The following is a 23,319-nucleotide window of genomic DNA, read 5'->3' on the forward strand; positions in this document are numbered from 1 at the left end:
CTACCTCATTTCCTTCAATTCGTCCAACTCAGAATAGGAGGTTTTTACACCACAGTTGCCTCGACGGAAAGGCACATTGTAATCGTTGCGGCAGTGCACTCCCTCTGACAGTGCTTCTGCCTTTGACCCAGTCGACCCATGAGTAAGATACTGGCAGAGGGGCTGGACTCCTGCAGTCTTCCCGCCATAGACCTGCCGACATCTAAGTAAAGCAGGCAGACTGCCAAGTCTGCGGTCATGAACACCATCGAAAAAGTGACGGCGGGACCGTATCCACCATCTAAACTTAAACCAGGCCCTAAGAGTTAAAGAATATCTAAAATGCCAAGCAGAGGAAAGTGAATGAGCCACAGAAAGGCAAGAACAATTCTACTTAGTCCTGAATTGTCCAGAGGGAAAGAGAGTAATGAACTCTAGAAAAGCAGAATGTTCTAGATTGGTAATAAAACAGTTACTGTACTATCAGACATGAATACAACTAGAGCTCTGAGAAACTACAGTCTAAGGTGAGTGAACGTATGAATTTGTTAATAATTCACCCTTGTGACACAATGGTTGCACTGCAGTGCACAGCAGTGGCATCATATGGAACTATCAGTGGGCGCAACACCACCAAATTTCTTGAATAATGTGTAGTAAAGACTTTAGAAGTAACCATTCTAGTTTTAAACAGTAGTTTTATTCTTGTGCCTCTGCACGCGTGATACAACACAGTCTTATCTTTAGTGAATGCTTGGTGTTCTATGTCCCTGCAATAGGATTGGGTGTCAGGTTCATGGCTTTTTAGGAATCATGGATTACTTCAGTGGCAGCGTAGATATTGCTGGTAGGGTGGAAAGATGGAAAGGTTCTCTGCATAACCAAAAACATCAGGAAAACTCTTTTTGACGCCAATAAAAATGGAAAGGTTTATGTTGGGAAACAGAAATTGAGAAATGACGAATGAATTGAAACGGGCAGAAGGTATGCTGAGGACTCCTTTCAGATAGTATGGTGAGAGGCATGAGTAAGTTTACCAAAATTTCATCTGGCAAATGGTGCGGAGACAGACCTGGGTTTACAGAACACAGAGAGAAAAACAAGCTTCATTGCACAACAGCGTGAAGCATAAATGTGCATTGCACGTACTTGTTGAGCGCTGTGTAGACACATGCCGCTAGAGAGGGCAGAGACGTTCTAGGTCCTGTTGTGCAGATGAATTGATGCACTCTTTGCATCAGCATGCATCTACACCAGACAGTTCAAGAGTCAAGTAGATATGTAGTCTTGTTGCAGAGAGAAGGTCCTTGATGGGGACAAGCAGGCTTCCTGCTTCCTGTATCACTAATCCTTGTTAGGACCTGATATGCAGGAAGGAAAAATTAGGCAGGCAGGTAAGGTGGTCTGCTTTCAAAAGCAGACGAAATTGTTTCTGAGAGGTTAGACAGGACAATATGGCGGGCTACTTCGAAAAACAGATGGTTTCGATTAGTAAGAGTACAGTCAGGTACACGGAATTGTTGCTACTGACCACAGTTTGAGTTTAAAAAATGGGAGGTAGCTACTGAAGCCTGCTTGAGCTAGCTGGAGGAAACGGCCTGAACAATGCGGCCTTAAGCACGTGTGCCGTTTCCTCCCCCCCACAAGCTGAGCAATACTTGCCGTAACCACGCAGATGCAAGGTTAAGAATGCTTGGCGTTCTAGTTATCTGGGCAGATCGGCGGGGAGAGGAACAAGAAGGCATGCAGCTCGAAGGACCAGGCCGCGGCTGGGTAAGTTGGGCTGGAGCTAGCAGGACGTGGGGTAGGTTTTAGGGGTGGGGGCTGGTTTTAGTGCTCATGAAGGGGCAGTTTTCAGGGCCAGGGGCCAGTTTTTATGGCTCAGGGTGGGCGGGAAAGGGCCAGTTTTCATCGCTAGGGGGCAGTTTTTAGGGCTCAGGGCGGGGGTGCTGGGATCGGGGTAGTTTATTTGGGCTAGGGGGCCGGGCTTTAGGGCTCAGGGTAGGGGGTTGGGGTAGTTAATAGGGCAGGGCTGGGTAGATTACGCCGCAGGAGGGCCAAATATTAGGGCTGAGGGCAGATGGGGCAGAGGTGGGATCTTTACAACACATATACCTTTACCAATCATGCCTTTATAACGAAATTTGTCATGCGTACTAAAGACGCGGTCGTTGTAAGGACCGCGTAGTTAAGGCATGCGTGGTTTAGGCATGCGTAGTTGTGTCATACTGATGGAGCAAGGTGGTGAAACAAAATTGAGTGTACCCCTTGTGAAATCATATTCCAATAACATTAACTTGTATTAATGAAAACTCGTGCATGTATAACCAACGTAGAATAAGAAATGCACCTACACAAATACACGTGGGAAATTAATCTCGCTTGGGTTGCAATCATAATGAACTAATTATGTGATTTTGTCATGTCCTAGGACAGGACCAAAAAGCCAAGGGTGCTGCTGGGAATGCCCCCAGCAACTCCTATCTCCCAGCACGCTGAAAGCTGTGTTAAAGGTAGCGATATTTACAAGGCTGCATAAAGTAAAGTGGCTTAGTGCTGTCTTATAAATATGGGGCAGGCCCCTGCGCCACCAGAGCATCGCAAAAAATTACGTTCCGGTGGCGCATCCTCATTGCAAATCAGGCCCAAAGAGGTTTACCGTGCCACAACTCAGGCGAGCTGCTTTTCCAGTTGGCTGCTCTAACACCCAGTGGGCTTTAAAGGCAGAGCAGATGATCCTCCATTCTGGAGTCCAGTCCCTCGATCTAGCTACCATACACAGAGCTGAAAGCAAGGGCTGGTGGATTATTTAAAGTAGGGCGGGGTGCCAGAGAAGGTTGGGAGCATTCTCTGGCAGGTTTGGAGCATTGCTGGACTGCGAATGGTATGTGTTAGTTTTTATTTTTTTTAAATTTTTTTTAAAACCTTTATTGATATCAAAAGAAGACAAATCGAGGCCCACAACCAAGCCGGCCGGCCGCAGTGTACAAAACAGTCAGGTGTCATCAGGCAAATATTACATAATCAATCAATACAAAGCAGAGGCCGTACAATCGCAATAGGGGAGAAGAAATACAGAAACTAAAGGGCTAAAACACAGGAGTAAATAAGGCTTAATTTTACAATAAGGGGAGAGGACGTATGACAGGCACACTTGCAATACGGAGGCATCCGACATCCCGTAACCAACCTCAACATTAAGAAGGGGGCGTGGGGCAAAATATCAGGGGGACAACACAATGCAGTCATGAAATCAGGATATGTGAGATACAGTCACCCCTGAGCATTATCCTCGTAACACGCCCGCCACCCGGGACACTACCAAGCCAGGACAGAGGGATCGGAAGACAATGCATGAAAACCCGCCCGTCACAGTACCCTCTGGGACGCAGGAAGGAAAAAAGGGGGAGGGGGACTAGGTAGGGGGGGGGGAAAGAGGAAGGGAAAGGAAAATGGAGGGAAGAAAAACCAAACAATAAAAAGGGAATAAGGAAATATGAAAAAAGAAAGGTAAAAGACACGCCGACACGGCTCCCCGTGGTGGGAGGACAGGAGACAAAAGGATTAGCGGCCCAAGTGGGGCATGGCGATCAGAAGGAAAGACAGCCGAAATATAGCAGGAGGAGTAACGATGCCATACCCCCACCCGAAACACACCATAGGAGGTCGGGACAGACGCGGCCTCACGAAAAAGAGATACAAAAGGGCCATAGAACCAGAAGACAAACAAAAAAGAGAACCCAACCCACCCGTCCCACCCTGCACCCCTGTAGAAGGCTATGGCCTACCCTTCAAACAGCGTGCCTGTCGCCCTAAACCAGAACCCGAAATATAGCAAGAAGAAAGAAAGAAAAACGAGACAAAAAGGCCACAAAAGCGGAGAAAAGAAAACAGGAGGGAGGAGCAGAATAACTATAATACAAACGGTAGCCCGCAGCCCTCCGCCCAACCCGACAAGTACAATCAAAAACAGACCAGGACGACACCCCATCACGCGCCACAAAATATTAGGAGAAGGGGACCTCCCACCCCTCTACGATCAGAGACAATTGTGCAACGAAATCGCATACCGGGAATCAAGCAGAAGTCGTACATTTCACCCCCAACCCTTCCGGGCGACAAACCCCACCCACCACATAGCAATGTACAACCACATACTAAATACGAAATCAGCATATAATCGAGTGGAATGGTGACTAGCATAGCTACGTGGGGGGTAGATAGATCGACAAGTGAGCAGTAGTCCAAACTGAAAGTATCGATGCATCAACAATCGAAGCACGAGCCATGAGAAACAAGAGTTCAGTTGCGCCACTGGAGCGGGCGAGGTGGTCCCAATTTTAAACACAGGCAAAGTCATCGAAGCAGGCGCAGGAGGAAGTCCACCCATAGTGTCAGGCAACAATGTCGAACAGGGTCGCAATACAGCATCCGAGTCCCCGGGGTCCGAACCTTGAAAAGCAGGGCCCCCCAAAGTCACCAGCACACTACACGATCTTCGATCAGTGGTGGAGACACTCAGGTCGATCGAGGGGGGTGAGGCAATGAAGGCATCGAAACAAGAGGGCGGCAAGAAGAAACGGCCGCCCAAAATGGCGGCGGATCGTGGCGGACCCACCGAGACGCCCAGGGCTAGGGAAGCGTGCAGGGATCTGAGGGCTTCCAGGATATCTCTGACTGTCGGCTCACGCCCACCAGATCCGATCCCCACACAATCAGGCAACTCGGGCCCGCCGCCACAGGGTGACTCTCGTTCCAGAGGGCCGGCCGCCATTTCGTGAATCAGCCCAATCGCCGCCCACGAGGACCCCCGGAAATAACAGTTCTCAAATGTAGGACTTTACAAGCGCCGGGGGTCCCAGCAAGGGCGGCTTCGATGCCAAAAGGATGTCCGCCCAAAACGGGTCTCTGCCCGCACCAGCACCGGTGCCCCAAACAAGCGGAGTCCGGGCCCCGAGGACCAGGGCCGCCGGACAAAGCAGCGGCGGGGGGAGACCCCTTCTCAGAATCAGGTCCCGGGGCTTCTCACCCACGTCGGCCGCGCGGCCACCAGGGCAGGCCCGGGTCAGGATCGCCGGGATCTTCGCACATCGGCTCCCAACACTGGTTCTCGCTCTCGGCCGGGGCCGAGAGCCGTCGGATCCCACCGGCCAGGTCCCGGTCCAAGTCTCGCAGAGGCCCCGATCTCTCGGAGGCCAGAACTCCGGAGCCACTGCACGTCGAGACCCCGGGGTCAGATGGTAAGTACAAACAAGCCGTTATGTTTCCAATTCCCCAAAAGTGTGCCGTCCCGGTACAGGATAAAAGACCGGATAGGCAGCCAGGATGGAGGGCTGCGGGAGCCGAGCTAAAGGGCGACCATCACGGCCGCGAGCTAGGCTCCTCCCCCCTATGTGTTAGTTTTTGACGTGGAGGAGAGGTGGCTGTACAAGTAATGCACAATGGGATTTTAGAGCATGCATATCACTGCACACAGTGGAAGGTGGTGTAATTCTGGAACTTGTTGGGGTTTGAGGTTACTCAACATATTGATGAAGAAAAAGATTATTCTGGAATCATGAACATTCAGATACATCGAAAGGGGTGCCATATTCTAGTGTTTGTGAGAGTTTGCTGTGTAAAAAGAGCCTTTGTCTTAGTCACTCAAGGCTAGCACGAGTTCTTCTAGAACTGTAGGCTTGGTGCCCTTAAGCCTTCTTTTTTGGGGGGGGGACAGGGGGGAGTTTTATATAGCGCGAACTCGACCCGAAGATGTCAGGTGTCAGAGCGCTTTACATGAGCACCAGTTTCATTAAAGACCGACACATTCCTTTCTGTTAGGCATGGGAGATAAAGTAATTTGTCCAGACTCACAGGATGTTAAGCGTCGTTGCCCAGACTCGAACCCAATTCCCCAGCTTCGAGGTCGACGCTCTAGCCATTAGGGCGTATCCTCTCCCTTATCTTACTTTTTGAAGTATTTCCTTATTGTAGCTTAACAGGGGAAAGGGAAAAAGAGTATCCTAACTACGAAAGACAACATAGGACAATAGAACGTACAGAAACATGTTGTCATAGCAGTTACCAAGTACAGAGATCCATGCGGCTTGTCACAGTCAAAGGACCATTAAATGAGCAGAAAAGCAAAAGGAAGGAACTTCGTTATCAAATCACAGTGCATACATTTGACCGATTGTTGAATATTGACTTGAACTTTTATGTGACTCACCACCTCATGAACCCTGCCTCCCCCAAAGACTCAAAGGTCCAAGTGTGCGAGAAGGAACCCTTGCATATATCGTTTTCACTATATGGCCGTGAATGAGAAATTTCCTAGTTCACACAAAGGAAAGTTTCAATTCTATTAAGGACGCGGAGGCGAGGATTTTGCTAGTGCTTTCTCCATTTTATTGGACAGCACGTTAGAAGTATAAAGAAAAAAAATCAAAACCATGCACTACCCTAACCAACATGGCAGCGGTAGTCATGGTAATACAGTAACCAATCATAGTCCACAACAACAGCATAAAGGAATCCCACGTCGGTAGTCCTTCCTCTTTCGTTGCTGCCGGTGGAAAGAAGTCCTCTACCCTCTAGTCCGTTTTCTGATCGGAGCCTAGGGAAGAGAAAATATAATAATATCTTGTCCAGAACAATGTTGATAAGAATCTAACACATTGCAATCGAAATGATCAAAGATAATTGCAGTAAAACAAGATATATCCAGTAGAAAACATATCAATTAAATGTACACATCAATACATAAGAAAAAATATTATTTCTCTCATATGAAGAAACCATTACTGGAATCCATAGGTCAGGGAGGGAAGGCTAGATAAAGCCAGGGTGGGAAAATCCTCGCCTCCGCGTCCTTAATAGAATTGAAACTTTCCTTTGTGTGAACTAGGAAATTTCTCATTCTATGTCAGGAAGCGGAGGCGAGGATTTTGCTTGTTTAAAGCCTACTCACCACCAAAGAGGTCGGCTCATGGATTGGCTTAAAATAAAACTTTTTAAAAGTTGAATCTGAAGACCAATCCGCTGCATTCATAATATCTTCCAATCTGCCCCCAACTTGGACAGCCTTGGAAGCCATAGCGCCTCTAGTGGAGTGAGCGCCGAAGTTTGTAATGTTAATACCAGCCTCAGACATAATCCACCTAATCCATCTGGCGATGGTGGGAGAAGAAACCGCTTTGAAAGGTTTCTTTATCGCAATTAGCAATTGTCTTTCGTCCGGAGGGCGGAGTTCTAAAGTCACATCCTCATAAGTTTTGAGGCAACGAACAACACAAAGTTTAGGTGAATCCGGAAAAGCTGGGTAAGATACTGACCTGGTATTACACTTAGTTCTTCTAGAGACAGTAAAAGTAACACCTTCAGGGGTAAAGACTGGCAGAAACATCAAGTGCGCGAACATCGGAAGCCCTTTTGCAAGAAATGAGACATAGAAGAATAGCCAATTTAGCCGAAAGTTCCTTGCGTGAAAGGTATTCGTTATCCTGCCAAGATAGAAGAAATCGTAATACCACATTCACGTCCCAAAGACCAGAATAACGCGGTTCAGGTGGACGTGACAGGCGAATACCCTTGAGGAGTTTGCAAACCCAAGGATGCTCTCCCACAGGAGAACCATCCACCAGGGCATGACCCGCGGAAATTGCTGATCTGAAAGAATTGATGGTACAGTAAGCAAGTTTGTCGTGAAAAAGTTGAGCAAGGAAGTTAATTACTTCTGTCACAGATGAGCCCACGGGATCCAAGTGTTTTGCCACACACCAACGAACCCATCTGCTCCAGGCAGATCGGTATCGTTTAGTGGTACTAGGGGCCCAGGCTCGCTGAATGAGGAGTTCAGCGTCTTTCGAAAGTGAGTCGTCAGACCAACGTCTCCTGAAATCCTCCAGGCCATGAGACGTAGATGGCCTTGGAGAACCAGAGGATGTGGATGACCCAATGGATCCGTCAGAATGAGGTCGTATAATGGCAGCCGAATAGGTCTGTCCCAAGATAATTCCAGAAGGGACGGGAACCAGCATTGAGCCTTCCATATAGGAGTGATCAAGATTAGAGAGGCTCGTTGTCTGCGGACCTGGGCCGCTACCCTCTGAATGAATAGGAACGGGGGAAATGCGTAAGCTGGAAACCGGGACCAATCCTGCAGGAAGGCATCTACCGCTTCCGCACCCGGATCCGGCTTCCAGCTGTAGAACCGGGGAAGTTGGGCTTTCCACCTGGACGCAAACAAGTCCATCTGAGGAAGACCCCAAAAATCCGAGATCATCTGAAAGACAGAAGGATCCAGCTTCCAATCGCTGGCATCCCGAAAGTTCCTGGACTGCCAGTCCGCCACAGAGTTCATTTCGCCGGGAAGATATTCCGCCATGACTGAAATCTGGCGAAGAAGACAATAATTCCAGAAATCGTTTGCAAGATCCGCCAGGACTTTGGAGTGGGTGCCGCCCAGGCGATTGATATACCTGACCGCAGTCGTGTTGTCCATCCGAAGAAGGACACAACAAGAGACTTTGTTCGTTGTGAACGAGCGGATGGCGAAGGAACCCGCAAGGAGTTCTAAGCAATTGATGTGGAGATGAAGTTCCTCCTCCGTCCATCTGCCTCCCACCGAGAGGGAGCCGCACCGGGCTCCCCATCCCTGGCGGCTGGCATCCGATTCGATCACAAGATCTGGACGGGAGCCGAAGATCGCCTTCCCGTTCCATGCATCCATGTGATCCAACCACCATAGGAGTTCCGATCTGGCTTCCATGGATAAGGAAAGGAGTTCCGAGTAAGTGAGACCTTTGCGGAGATGAAACGCTTTTAATCTCTGGAGAGCCCTGTAATGAAGTGGGCCTGGACAAATGGCCTGGATCGATGAAGACAGTAGGCCCACAATCCTGGCCAAGAGACGGAGAGATATCCGGTCCCGACGAAGGACCTTGCGAATCTCCTTCTTGGTCTTGGAAATCTTTTGAGAAGGGAGATGCAACGTCGCATCCGTTGTTCTTATCAGAAAACCCAGGAAAGTTATTTCCTGCTGAGGGACTAACTCTGACTTCTGGGCGTTGATGATGAACCCCAGAGATTGAAGAATAGTTATGGTCACTTGAAGATGATGGAGAAGAAGATCCTTGGATTGATTCATCAAAAGAATGTCGTCCAAGTAAATTATCAGACGAAACCCCATGGTACGAAGATGTTCCACCACGGGTCGCAGGAGTTTGGTAAAACACCAAGGTGCTGAGGAAAGACCAAAGGGGAGAGTACGAAATTCGTAGATCTGATCTCTCCAAAGAAACTGGAGGAAGCGGCAATGAGGAGGATAAATCGGAACTGAAAGATATGCATACCTCAGGTCCAAACGTACCAACCAATCGTTCTGAAGAAGGAGGTCTCTCAAAAGATGGATGCCCACCATCTTGAAATGTCTGTAAATTAGCCATTCGTTGAACGAACGAAGATTGATGACTGGTCTGAACCCTTTGTCTTTTTTCTCGACCAGAAAGATGTTGCTGAGAAAGCCGTTTGGATAAAGAGAAGGAGTGATGGCGCCTTTTTGCAACATAGCTCGAACTTCTAAATCTATAAGTTCCTGGTCTGCGAAAGAAAAAACCAATGGACGAGGACGTGAGTTGGACGGGGGAACCGTAAAACTCTATGCGAAAACCTTGAACAGTTTCTAGAACCCAAGGGTCTGTCGTGAGATTCAACCAGGCATGAAGAAATAAAGCAATCCTTCCCCCCAGACGTACCGGAGAAATGATGGGAAAACTCACCGTTGAATCCTTTGGCATTGAACTGATTGACTCCACGTCCTCTGCCCTGGCCTCTGCCTCCACGGGAGGGATAGAAGGAACCTTGACGTCCATTATTCCATCCATTGTTCCTTTTGGACTGACCTCTATTGGGGCCTTGCTGGAACTGGCGGACGGAAGAGCGACCCCTGCCTCTGCCGGCCCTGCCAAAAACCTTCTTAGGAAACATTTTCTTCATTGAAGCTTGCGCCTTATCTAAGGCAGAAAAAGTAGCCACAAACTTCCCAAGTTCTTTCACGAAAGGGTCACCAAACAAGGTACCTTGCGCTACCGAACCTGCTTCCGAAGAGGATAACTCACCAAGCTTGGGGTCAATTTTAAGTAAAAGAGACCTGCGACGCTCCGCAGAGAGGGCACAGTTGGCATTGCCAAGGAGACAAATAGCCCTCTGTGCCCAACCCGCTACGTCCTCAACTGGGAGTGGGATACCCGATTCCTTGGAACGCTGGGTGAGTTCAATGATTTTTGTAAGGGGACCGACAACGTCTAACAACTTGTCCTGACAAGCTTTCCAGGACCTGTCAATTCCTTTCTTAGGGTCCTTAACATACTTAGCGAAAAAAGTGCATAACTTCGGGTCTATTTCAGGAGTGGCTGCCACTCTATTGGGAAGAGAAGGGCGAGGACATTCAGAACGTAAACGCAGTCTCACATCCTGAGAGAGCGGTTGCCTAAGTTTAGCGGCTACGTAGTCAGCCGTTGATTTCTCGGGAACCCACTCTGAAGAACGGGGTCTGTAAATAGAATTAGGATCAAACATGTCTGGGGAAACTAGGTCACCCTCACCATAATCTGAGACATTAGATTTAGGGCTCCAAGACCTACTAATGTCAGACATATCCTCAGAAGATGCATCGTCATCGTCATCACTGTAGTCATCCTCGTCATCTACTCCCTCATGGGGAAACCCTTCTTCCGGGTCAAGGTCCTGGGTGGAAGTACCACCAATATCCCCGGGTGAGTCCCCCCCCCGGAAGGGTGCGCTTCTTAGCGTGCGCGCACTCTTATGAAAGGTTTCTGCAAGTCTGCTGAAGCCTTCCAGGTGCCCCGCGTCACGCTTCTTGGCCGTGCGTGAAGGTACCGAAAGCACTCCACTGGGCCCAGCCCCACTGTCTCCAAAAACACCTGAACCAGTTTTAAAAACATGGGCAGACAGTTTATTGACGCTATCCTGTAGAGGTGCCAGCGCCTGGGCAATAGCCGAAGATAGGAGTCTGTCCACCTCTACAGGAGTGCGCAATAAGGGCTGTGGGGGCTGTTCAGACTCTACAGCTCGACTATCTTGTTCTTGACGAGACTGCATTTGCGCAGAAGGTTGAGCACCCATACAACAAAAAACACCCCGAGCTAAATATGAGGGGTAGTTCCCCATCACAGGCACTCAAGGTCAGCCAAATAGATATAAAGCGACCTATAAAAAATGTTATGACTGAAAAACAACCAAAATAAATATATAAAAATATCAGTCACAATATCCAATCCTGCCGCTAAACAGCAGCGTCAGTGCGGGGAAACGAGGCAATAATATAAATAACGAAGCGCAAGCCTCTGCGCGTGTTCGCCACCAACGCGGAGAAAGCACTGTGGAGAAGGCCGGTTCGCGTCTGAGGAGACGACGTGAAACCGCGCACGCGCTAAACAGAGACGCTCGGGCAAGAAGCCTACCGCGTCTGAAGAACAGTCAAAGGATACTTGCAGGGCAAGAAAAACAATCGTTTTGAATAATAAACAACTATAAAGACTGTCACAATAAACTGCTAAAACTGCCACGCCACAAGAATAAGCTAAGGAAAAACTGGACTTATCTTGACGCGGCAGCAATGGAGAAAGAGGAAGGACTACCGACGTGGGATTCCTTTATGCTGTTGTTGTGGACTATGATTGGTTACTGTATTACCATGACTACCGCTGCCATGTTGGTTAGGGTAGAGCATGGTTTTGATGTTTTTTTCTTTATACTTCTAACGTGCTGTCCAATAAAATGGAGAAAGGACTAGCAAAATCCTCGCCTCCGCTTCCTGACATAGAATTGTACCAAACCAGACATTGCTGGACAGATATCTTCACAAGAAGCCCATGTTTCTTCAGTTGACTTCAAACAACATGTGAAGCTACAGTGAGGTTTCCTGGTAGTGGGTGAGCCTAGTTAAGAAACTTTAGACTCTTAATGGAAGCCTGTAAGATTTTGGTTTCAGGCTTTGGTGGAGAGACATTCCCGACTGATAAAAAGACTGAGATTTCAATGAGTGGGGTCTGCATGATCCTGTTAGCAGGGTGCTCTGTATGGCAGTATCTGATCTTACACATCCAAATACACTTAGGTACAGATTCCAGAGTTTCTCACACAGCGCAGAGCAGCAACCACGAACACTGTGCTGTGTGAGAAGGAGAGAGCAGGAGAGCACCATATTTACAGAAATATGGCACTCTCCTCCCCTCTCGCTAGCGCTGAAATATGCTGATATGTGCTGCAAACACACCTTTGCACTATAGTGCAAGGGTGTCTCTGTGTGTCTAGCATAAGCTTTTACTGGAAGGGAACCCTTCCAGTACAAAATACCATGCTTAGAGTAACTGGAAACCTTTTCTCACTTTGTGTGTGCGCTGTACAGTGCAGCACACATACAAAGTCGGAAAAGAAAGAAGAAATTAAAGCATTTCTCCTTCACAGCGCCCATTTGAAATGGACGTTATTTCCTCACACTAAACTCGGTCTACTTTTTTAAGTAAATAGGGTTTAGCGTCAGAAACCTTGGGTTGCATGAGAACGCCCATGCACTACCCATGGTACGCCCCCTTGATGCTAAGTATTGCAAGCAGCGCTATGAGCTGCTTTGCTCTACTTATGAGTGTTTTGCAGCGCTAAACAAGTTTAGAGCTGGAAAGTAAATTAGTTAAAAAGGTTTTTCTTCTTTATGCGTCACCATTGTGATGCAAACATGGGGTTAAATCTTAGTAAATAGACCCCTTAAATTCTGACTTCATCAGCCCATATGCCTTCATACTTCTTCATCACAATCAATCGGCTTAAGACTGCTGCTGGGAGATTTGTGGATATTGGAAATGTGCCTCAGTTAAACATTTTGTGAGGTAGGCAGCACTGGGCACACATCCAGCTCCATGCTGGTTTTAAAGCACATGCACATCAGTGACCCATTTACCTTCATTTTCGGCTTCGTTGTTTACTCCTGTGGGCAGAAGCTGGTTCCTCCAAACTTTGAGTGTTGGGGGAGCCCTTTCCAATTGCCAGTGGAGAACAGGAGGAGACAGGAGAAGACACTACCTTCATGGAGGCGGAGAACGAGTCCGCCAACGGGTCCAGCGGGTCCAGGAGCTGAGTCCACTCTGCTGCCGCCTTTTACCATCAGCAACGCGGACAGCAGAGCGAGGGGACTCCAACCCCCAGGAGCCTTAGCGGGGGCGCGCAGCAGTGACGCGCATGTAGGCGCCCGGAGGCGCTAAAAACACCAGCGCGCCCGGAGCAGCGTGGGGAGCCCTTTCCAATTGCCAGTGGAGAACAGGAGGAGACAGGAGAAGACGCTACCTTCGTGGAGGCGGAGAACGAGTCCGCCAACGGGTCCAGCGGGTCCAGGAGCTGAGTCCACTCTGCTGCCGCCTTTTACCATCAGCAACGCGGACAGCAGAGCGAGGGGACTCCAACCCCCAGGAGCCTTAGCGGGGGCGCGCAGCAGTGACGCGCATGTAGGCGCCCGGAGGCGCTAAAAACACCAGCGTGCCCGGAGCAGCGTGGGGAGCCCTTTCCAATTGCCAGTGGAGAACAGGAGGAGACAGGAGAAGACGCTACCTTCGTGGAGGCGGAGAACGAGTCCGCCAACGGGTCCAGCGGGTCCAGGAGCTGAGTCCACTCTGCTGCCGCCTTTTACCATCAGCAACGCGGACAGCAGAGCGAGGGGACTCCAACCCCCAGGAGCCTTAGCGGGGGCGCGCAGCAGTGACGCGCATGTAGGCGCCCGGAGGCGCTAAAAACACCAGCGCGCCCGGAGCAGCGTGGGGAGCCCTTTCCAATTGCCAGTGGAGAACAGGAGGAGACAGGAGAAGACGCTACCTTCGTGGAGGCGGAGAACGAGTCCGCCAACGGGTCCAGCGGGTCCAGGAGCTGAGTCCACTCTGCTGCCGCCTTTTACCATCAGCAACGCGGACAGCAGAGCGAGGGGACTCCAACCCCCAGGAGCCTTAGCGGGGGCGCGCAGCAGTGACGCGCATGTAGGCGCCCGGAGGCGCTAAAAACACCAACGCCCCCTCCGCGTAGCGGGACACGAGCGGGGCACAGCGCGGGGCTAAGCCCGGGCAAAGGGCGGGCCCTCTGTGGCCCTCAGAGGCCTGAGGAGCCTGGCCTGGGCCAGAAATCCTGCCAGACTGCCATTAGCACATGGACAGTGGGACATCTGAACTGTAAGTTGGCTAACCATCCATGTTACTCGCTATTGTGACTTATTAGGATATTGACACTTTGAGACTGGCTGTTGTACTTACCAAGTTTACCCTTTGCCTTATCGCCGGGTACTCGTAGGGTCTGCCATGAATTGCCCAGAAACTAGAAGCAGGGCTGCTGCAGGAGCAAAGAAACTGACTGGTACCCTTGACGAATTTATTGTTCGCACCAATGCCTTAATTGACGAAGGGATTATACTTATGGATAGAAGGGTGTCTCAGGATTTAGCCGTGGCTAGACGTTCCTCTCTGGGTCCTATTGCTCAAGCTTGTACTCCTAATAGTGTATCTGTTCCCAACAATCTAGGAAATGTACAGAACGATGGGGGGTATAATGCTCTAGGCTCCCAGGAAGGTCTGGAGGCAACTCCTAATCTCTCTTTGTTAGTGGTTGGTGGCTCAGCTGAAAATGAGACCGTAAATCTACCCATAGCTAGCGACTTAATCCAAAGGGGTATGAAAGAGGGGGCAATCCCTAAACAGAAGATTATTAATCAAAAGACTATTAAACCTACCATATGCAAAGGGAGAAAAGCCCATACTAGCAAGAATCAAGATCTGACCACTGTAGATCCTGTGCCTTTGAATGTTAGCAGCAATCCAGTTGCTCATACTAATGATAACAGGGCAGGCCACCAGGCCAATATTTAAGTCTTCCAGACGAAACTGTTTTAGATAGTAGTTTGGAAGAAATTCTGGAATTTAGCGGTGTAGTAAATAATCAAGTTAGAGGTAGTGAGGACAGTAGCAGCCTAAGCATGACTAATAATGATATCTTTGAAATGCTAAAAATTCTCCTCGAACCTATCGAGGTTAGGTTACGCTGTCTGGAAACTATATTAAAAAATATTCATAAAGATATAAGCGCCCCTAGCTTTAACTTGGATAATAAAATTCCTCCCGTAAAAACTATAACGAATAGGCCACTAGCAGCTGCCAAAAGTGCTCCTACCAGGAATCAATCGCCAAAAACTATACCAACCCTTAAAACCCCCGCCCCGAATGATAAAGTAGTGCCAGTCCCACAAACTCGCAAACCACAACAGGATAAAGATACCTCAGAAAAAAGGGAGGTGCGTAGAAATATACACTTACCCCCAAAAGCTGCACCATATGTTGTGGTTCTCACAGGAGTCCCACAACTAAATGCAAATTCAAATGAAAATAATGGGGGACTTGTAAATAAAACCATTCACTGGTTGAATGATAATTACCCTCTCCCGCCAGCTATCAGAAGTAATATTCTGATGGCTGAAAGGGCCCCATGGATTGGGTATAATAAAAAAAGGGTACACGGCGATTGTGTGGTAATAACATTTGAGAACCCACAAACCGCTAAATATATTACTACGAGACCCCCAAGAAACCATGGTCTGCCTATTACGGCTAGGGCACTATCCTATTTTTACCCTGAGGGCGAACAACCGGACAATAGGTGGAGTTGGACTAGGGACAATCGACACCAAGGAGGTAATAAGGGTCTGGCCTCTGATAGTAACCATTATAACACACAATGGGGAGGGAGAGATGAAGATGGTTGGAATGTAGTGAAACATAGAGCGAGGCCCACTTACTGCCATCCACAAAGTTTTGACCCAGGATGGCTGGGCAATCTGCAATTCCCTCCGATCTTCCCGTGTTTTAACCGGTTTGATTGTTTGGAAGCGGTGGATTGACTCCCCATGATAAAAGAAGAGGTTCTTAAGACAACTAAACCTGTAGACTCTGGGCCTATAAAACCCTTGGGGTGTGTTGAGATACATGAAATTCATGTTGAGACACATGAAATTCATGGGGTGGAGGAGATTACACAAGGGAGTCAGGGCAGTCAAACTGGAGCTATTGCAGAAGCGTTACCCATAGAAGAATATTGCAAGGTGGTTTTCTGGAATGTGGCAGGTTTAAAACAGAAAATTTCCAATCCGTCCTGGTGTGATGTAATTGCCGATGTTGGCATACTAGCCTTACAAGAAACCTGGACCACCGCACCGATACACCTAATGGCTATAGAACTTATTTTACACCTGCGGTGGGGGGCGCACACGGAAGACCCAAGGGTGGATTGATTGTGTATATATCGAACCTGCTTGTTTATGATAAGATCTCCTTTTCTCCCCGATCCAGTTACTATCAGAAAATAGTGATAGACACAAGGAAGGGTCTAACGATTGTTCTTTTTAATTTTTACAATAACTGTTCAAGTAGCATGATTAAGGATGTATTTGCCACTATAACTGCAGACATACAGAACGAATTTGATACAAAAAAGGGTGAAGTCATAGTATTATGGGGGGGTGATTTTAATTGTACTCTGTGTAAAAAGGGTCAGAAGGGTATTTGCGGCCTGATGTTGGAACAGGATATTAACTTGACGCATTTTGAACATACCCTTCTGGGTGATTCATTAAATGAGATGATTTTTAATTTTGATCTTGGGTTTACAAATGAGTTAGCCCACCACACAATGCCATTTGTTCCAACATTTGTGGGGCGGGGGGGCTTCTTCTATTATTGATTTTAGTTTGTGTACAAATAGTTCTGCGGGCAGATTGATTAGCTCTAGTATTATGGACCTACCATTAAGTGACCACTACCCACAGGTAGTAAAAATGGAGAACCTATTTGCTGCACCCGACTATATAGTAGGTTCCAACTATACGATGCAGGATGTGAAGTTAGGTACCCAAAATGGTTATAGCCTTAAATGGAGTAGAGTGGTCCCGGTTGATTTTTTGTCCAAATTACTGAATAAGTGTATGAGTAGCTTTTTGATCTGTTTGAACGAGCATGCCGAGAGTATTGAAATCTTAAATCATTTTAACATTATTTCTACCGCAATTAAGGAGGTGTTGTGGGTTGCAAGGAAAAACTCCCTAAAGCCCAATAGAAAATGGTTCGACAAGAAATGTACTAAAGCCTTATCAAAGCTTAGACATGCGATCCACAAAAGACCACGGGATGTAACCCAAATTAGAATTTTGAGGAGGGACTATAACATAGTATTGAAGGACAGGAAGGTCTCCATAAGAAGGGAGGCTTGGGATGAACTATGTGCGGCGTCACAATCCAAGGATCCGGCAGCTTTTTGGAGGGTTATTAATACCCCTCTTCTATATGAAAAAAAGGCACGCATGGAAATCGCCATCCCAGAAGATGAGTGGGTGGCTCACTTTTCCTCCCTTTACAGGGCTGTGGAACCAGTCCTCGATACAGGCCAGGACCCTACGCTGTTAAACTTAGACACATCCAAAGTCTTGGTTGTAACCCTTCCTGAAGTTCTTGCGAGCTTGAAGGCAACTAAGGGGGGTAAGGCGGCTGGACCAGATGGAATACCAGCAGACCTCTATAAGGCCAATACCGAATTATGGGGGCCATTGCTTGTCCAGCTTTTTAATGTTGCCTTGGCAAAAGGTTTAGTTCCTACCTGGTTTACATCGACTATAGTCCCAATCTTCAAGAAAGGTGACAGGCAGAATTGCATGTGTTACAGGCCAATTTCTTTATTGGACTCTTCTATAAAAAATTTGGGGAGAGTAGTTTTAGATAAGCTGCAAATCTGGGCAGAAGATAATGGGGTGCTAAGCGATTTTCAATTTGGGTTCCAAAGGGGTTTAGGGACTATAGAGCAAGGACTGAATTTGTTTATCTTGCAACAGAAGTATATAAGGGTTAAAAAACAACGTCTATACCTCACTTTTGTTGACTTATCGTCAGCTTTTGATTGTGTGTCACACAATAAATTGTGGGCAATTATGGCCGAATTGGGGGTAGACAATGTTATTATAAGCTACTTGCGAGACCTATATTCCGGGGCCACTGCAAGTGTCCGTTATGGGAAAGATGGAGAATGCAGTAGACAATTTGGGATTGGTCGGGGTGTACGCCAAGGGTGCGTTTTAGCCCCCTTTTTATTTCTGCTATACATAAATGGCTTGGAGAAACGTCTCGTGCAGGAGGGTAGGGACATGCCAATGGTGGGTGGAAGGCCTGTCCCTGCCCTGATGTACGCTGACGACGCTGTTTTGATGGCACGAACTCCAATGGCACTACAAACTTTGGTTACATCTTTTAATAGTTTCATGCTTGGCTTAGACTTGAAAATCAACTGCTCCAAAACTTTGTCTATGTATTGTGGGTCAAGAACAAGCAAGCATTTGAAACCAATTTTTATAAATTCCAATCCCTTAGAAAAGACCTCCACCTTCCCATATCTGGGAATTCTGTTTCATGAAAGTGGCTCATGGACTAGTGCAATCTATGCTAGATCCCTGTTGTTTTCCAAAACTATTATGGCCTTACAATGTTTTATGAAAAAATTAGGGAAAAAACCCATAAAGGAAATTTTAACTATTTATAAGGCAACTTGTTTAGCTGTAGCCACCTATGGATCAGGTTTGTGGGGTTACTCAAATATTAGTTCAATTCAAACCATGGAAAACAAATTTTTACGCTACATTTTGTCCGTGCCTGAAAGTACTGCAACTATGATATGCCATGTTGAATTGGGAGTACTTTATGTTACTGATACGATTAGGATCCAGCCAATCCTTCTTTGGCACAGGGTTTGGACAAATGATGAATGTGTGGTTAACCGGGCCATTTTAAAGGACATTTTAGCACTGGACAATATTAATGATTTTAAATGGATATGTTATGTCAGAAACTTTCTCGAGGAATTAAATTGTGCCCAATACTTTGAGGACCCCTTTTCAATGGCATACATACCAAGAAGAGACCTGAAAAATGTGTGTATTACTTATCTCAGGGACAAAAGACATTTAGAGGAGGCAAGAAAAAAGACTGTTTCTGCTCATCAGGATATTTTATGTGGAGAGAAACTACAGCCATACTTATCACTGTATATGTCCAACCATGAACGTTTTCTTTTAACCCGGTTCAGACTCAACATTGTTTTTAGGGTTCTATCTTTTCCTGTGATGAATTGTTGGTCGAAAGAACTATCCTTTTGTCCATGTGATGATGTGTCCCCACAGTCTGATATACATATTTTATTATTTTGTAAATTTTATACCTTTTTCCGAAAGAAACTTATCATCCCTATTCTTAAAGATTTAAATATATGCAGATGTCGCTTAGCGTTTTTAGAGTGCCAGAAAATGGAAACTGTTTTTATGGTAGCCTCATTTGGTGAATTTTTTAAATCTGTTTTTAAATGTCGTAAATCGATTCAAATGAATTAATTTTTATGTTGTACACATGTATTTTAAATAATGAACCATGACTCCCCTGTAAACTGTACCTTTTCATGCTACTTTTATGGTTATTTTTGCTTTTTAACCGAATAAAGTATTTTGAATCTTGAATCTTGAGTGTTGCGAATTTCAGGCCCCTCAGCTCGCCTCCTTCATTCCTGATCAGTGAGTCTAACAGCCGCATTCCCGCTGCCCCCAACACTGTGCTAAAGTGTACCATAATGATTGCGTGGAAAGCTGTACCACATGGAGCTCAGTTTACTTAGCTGTGGCAAATTCTTTCCGGATACAAGACATGGGTCTGATGAGTCTATGGAGGGGTGCGCGGGGCTTTGCTTCTTCCTGACTAGAATGTGGTGGGTAATGGAGCCGGAAGAGACAGTAGCAACAAAACTTCGTTCCAAACACCCTTAAATGTACCTGCGGAAACGTGGGCCCATATTTACTATTCTTTGACACAAGGCAACGCTGCTCCAAGGTTGCTATGCTGCCTTGCAGCAAAGAAAGAGAAACAAATCTGTCATATGTGCTAAGATTTGGTGCATTTTTTCTATCCCCAGTGCAGAGCGCACTTTAGCAGCCATATGCCAACACACACACCATTGTACCATAGTACAAAGATGTGTGTATTATCTGCAGGATAGTGTTTTGTGCTCGAATGAGCTGAAACATTGGAAAAATTAGCATAAATGGAAATATTTCTCCTTGTTACATCACCATTGTAGAAGAGACATAAGATGTTGGTGCAAATCCCTGTCTACCAATATTTGTAGATAGGGATTTACTGCAAAACCCGTGGAGTTTGCATGGGAACGCCAATGCGCCACCCATAGAATGTCCTCTTAGCACAGAGTAACCCAAAGCAGAGCACAGCCTAACTTTGAGTTACTTTGGGCTACTATTCAATTCAAATCCTGATTTGCTTTGGAGAGTAAATCCCACCCTAGCACTTTGCACAGGATTTGCGTCTAAATGCAAACTTAGCGCAAACCGTTAGTAAATCTCGGCCTCAGTTTAGAGCTTTGTTTTTTACTGTGGTTTTTAGCACTGAAAGTCCTTTTAAAAGTTGAAGTCTGCCCTTTCTGATATGGGTAGCAATGAACAGAAGTATTTAATTGTATTTCATTGTTGCGTACGTTTAAGTGCTTCCCTTATAATTCTGCTGTATAATTGAGTGTATATTTGTAGGTCACTGTTACAAAAAACACCACTCTAAACAAAAATGACCCTGCAGAAATGACCAGATTTCGTATTACAACCATGGCCTACAATCGACATTCAATTGCTGACCCTGATGTGAGCCAGCCTATTTTGCTCCAAAACATTTGAATGATTTGCAGTTGTGGCCAGCAGGGCTAGCACTCACTGGTAGGTCTCTATGGAAATAACTGCTGGCCTAAAAAATAGCACCAAGAAAAAACCTTGTTTCTGTTCTTACTAATCCAGACTCTGCTTTGATTGGTTGGTGAATGATACTGCTGAGAGATTTAGGGCAAAAACCACGTGAACGGGCACTCCCTATGTAAAAGAGCTCTGCTACCAACGGAGCTTCATCCCTGGTACACACTATGGTTCTAAAGGAGTTTTGCTAACCAACGTTCCCCCCACATTCAGTGGCGACTGGAAATGTTTGCAGGGTGGAAGGCAGGCAGGACACAAACGCACACATATACACTCACTCATACCCATGCATTCACATATGTGCGCACACATACACCCATTCACAACACTCACAAAAATGTCATGAATTTATACATATGCGCATGCACACACCAAACATTCAGAAACATAAAACCTACCTGCCCTGCAGCTCCAAGAGAAGAAAGCATCAGGAGGATTAGGACTACTGCCTTCTCTAAGGTCAGCCAATGAGAGAAGGCAGGAATCACTCACTCCTCAAAGAGTGAGATGGGGTCAGTGAGATTGTTGATCCCACCACACTCTGCGACGAGGTGTGACTGATTGACACTACCGTAGGCACTTCAGGGCTTAAAACTGAAGCGCCCAAGTCCGAGGCAATCAGTGACGTTCCACTTCGTCACGAGGCGGAGGGCTTCAAGGCACTTTTGCTACGTTATGCCCATTGGGCTATTAAATCCTCAGCCTGGCAAAGTTCAGCTCAGGCAGCCAGGAGCCGGCGTATTTAGCGCATGTCTAGCTCCTAGCTGCCTGACCTGAACAAGAAGAGTGTCTGTCAGGCTGACCTTTGCTCAGCCTGACCGGCACTAATCTCTGAAAAAGGTAAGGGAGCAAGACCCCTTTGCCAGTATTGATGGGCCACGGCTACTCACACTGTCATTTCATTATGAGCTATAGTGGCTGATAGTATTCCACTACCACTAGAGATCCAGCAGAGAGCATAGTAGTGATTAGGTGATACATCTTACATTGGACTGTAGAGTATAATTTCGGACAAGAGTTTGCACAATAGGACGGGGGAAATTATTGGTGAATGTACGTGGTATATGTACGTGATCTACTGCTGTTTCCAGAAATGAAATATATTTTCTGTAAGTCAGGTTTGAGTTATGTGGAGATTTCATAGACGTGGTCTTAGGTCTGCTTGTCCTGTCAGCAGTTTACAATGCTATTGACCACTCAGTACTTCTGGAAAGGCCTGAACACTGGGCAGGAATCTCTAGACATGCTCTGAAATGGGTCCAACCATTTCTGGTTTACGATAGCCGAAGAGTAAGACTTTGATCAATCGAATCATCCACACAGCCTTTTATGAGTGATATTCTTCAAGGATCATCCTTCTCATGTCTTCTTTTCGACATTTACATAATCCCCAAGGCAAACCACCTTGAGCAGCATCGGGTAAACCTTCAGATGTACATTAATGCTACCCAAATCCACATCTACTTAGAAAAGGATGTGAAAATCCAACCATCATAACTTTGTGTTTGGACTGTATGTTCGATGTGATGAGCGAGCTTCCGATGTATGAACAGCACCAAGACAGAGGTCTTATGCCTCTCCACAAAGTATACTGTGACAAAGGTCTGGATTAACTTTGGAAACAATAACCCCACTACACCCCCATCAGAGACCTTTGTCATGATCTGCCCACTGGATAAGCTAACAATCTTAAAAGAGGGTTAATCAATGGGGCAAATCTCTGGGTGTGCAAAGACTCTTTAACTTCCTGAAGCAAGAAATGTGAGTGGAACCCAACTACAGAAAATCCATGAAACAGAACCATTCCATCTTGAAGATGATTGAGATCGACATGGAACAAGGGTTGTGGTGAAGAAAAACATACATGGTAACCCGCTGCGACTGATTACAAACTAACTTCCCTCTCCAAGAAGCAGGCTGTATCTCATACTTGCTGCTGCTCTTACATTGGTGATAGACAATTTGCAGCTCTCTCTATATATATAAGGCTCCTAAATAAATAAAGGAAAGCAATTTTTAGGAAGATTTAGGTGTAGGGAATCTGAGGATGGGTTTGCTCGGGATTAATACTTGTTTTCTTTAAAATGGCGAACTTCAATGTAAAAAGGAAGGGCGATGGGGTGAGTAGCGCATCTTATGTGCAAGGCATAGAAATTTGAAAGTAGAGCATGGGTTCATTGGTTGCCATAAGGATGGGTGAATGTGCTCACACATCCTGACAACAGTGGTTAATCATGCTGTTGTGTTTTATCAATATTTCAGAGACTGCTTGATTTCCTCAAAGGTTCCATCATGGGGCCATTGTAATACTATGCTTTAGAGAATAAGAGCATATTTGCCGTCCCAGTGTGGCCAGTGAGGACTTAAAAAGTAGAGTAAAATCCGTAGAGAAGTTCACTCACTAGCAGGTGTACATCAGACTTGAATACACATGTGATGATGCACTTCAGTTCAGGATGACCCTGTCTTGACTCACG

The 23,319-nt window shown here is 46.6% G+C and overlaps 2 protein-coding genes across 2 annotated transcripts in view; one reads left to right on the forward strand and one right to left on the reverse strand.

Moving 5' to 3' along the window:
- Positions 1–23,319, forward strand: part of PIGG (phosphatidylinositol glycan anchor biosynthesis class G (EMM blood group)) — an 809,046-nt gene that overhangs the window by 274,678 nt on the left and 511,049 nt on the right. The gene's annotated exons all lie outside the window — the stretch shown is intronic.
- On the reverse strand, positions 8,131–11,079 carry LOC144819134 (uncharacterized). The gene is made up of 2 exons (XM_078677119.1): positions 9,738–11,079; positions 8,131–8,192 (listed from the first exon to the last, which is right to left on the reverse strand). Exons 1-2 carry the CDS (start codon positions 11,077–11,079, stop codon positions 8,131–8,133), a joined length of 1,404 nt encoding a protein of 467 aa, XP_078533245.1.

Source organism: Lissotriton helveticus, chromosome 2_1 (genome assembly GCF_964261635.1).
Source record: "Lissotriton helveticus chromosome 2_1, aLisHel1.1, whole genome shotgun sequence".
Lineage (NCBI taxonomy): Eukaryota > Metazoa > Chordata > Amphibia > Caudata > Salamandridae > Lissotriton > Lissotriton helveticus.

What these genes read in the sequence shown, in the direction of transcription:
- LOC144819134 (XM_078677119.1), bottom strand. Translation starts at nt 11,079, where the DNA reads ATGCAGTCTCGTCAAGAACAAGATAGTCGAGCTGTAGAGTCTGAACAG. An exon ending in CAATGCCAAAGGATTCAACG is followed by an intron (nt 8,193 to 9,737) that starts GTGAGTTTTCCC and finishes GTTTGCGTCCAG; the next exon opens with GTGGAAAGCCCAACTTCCCC.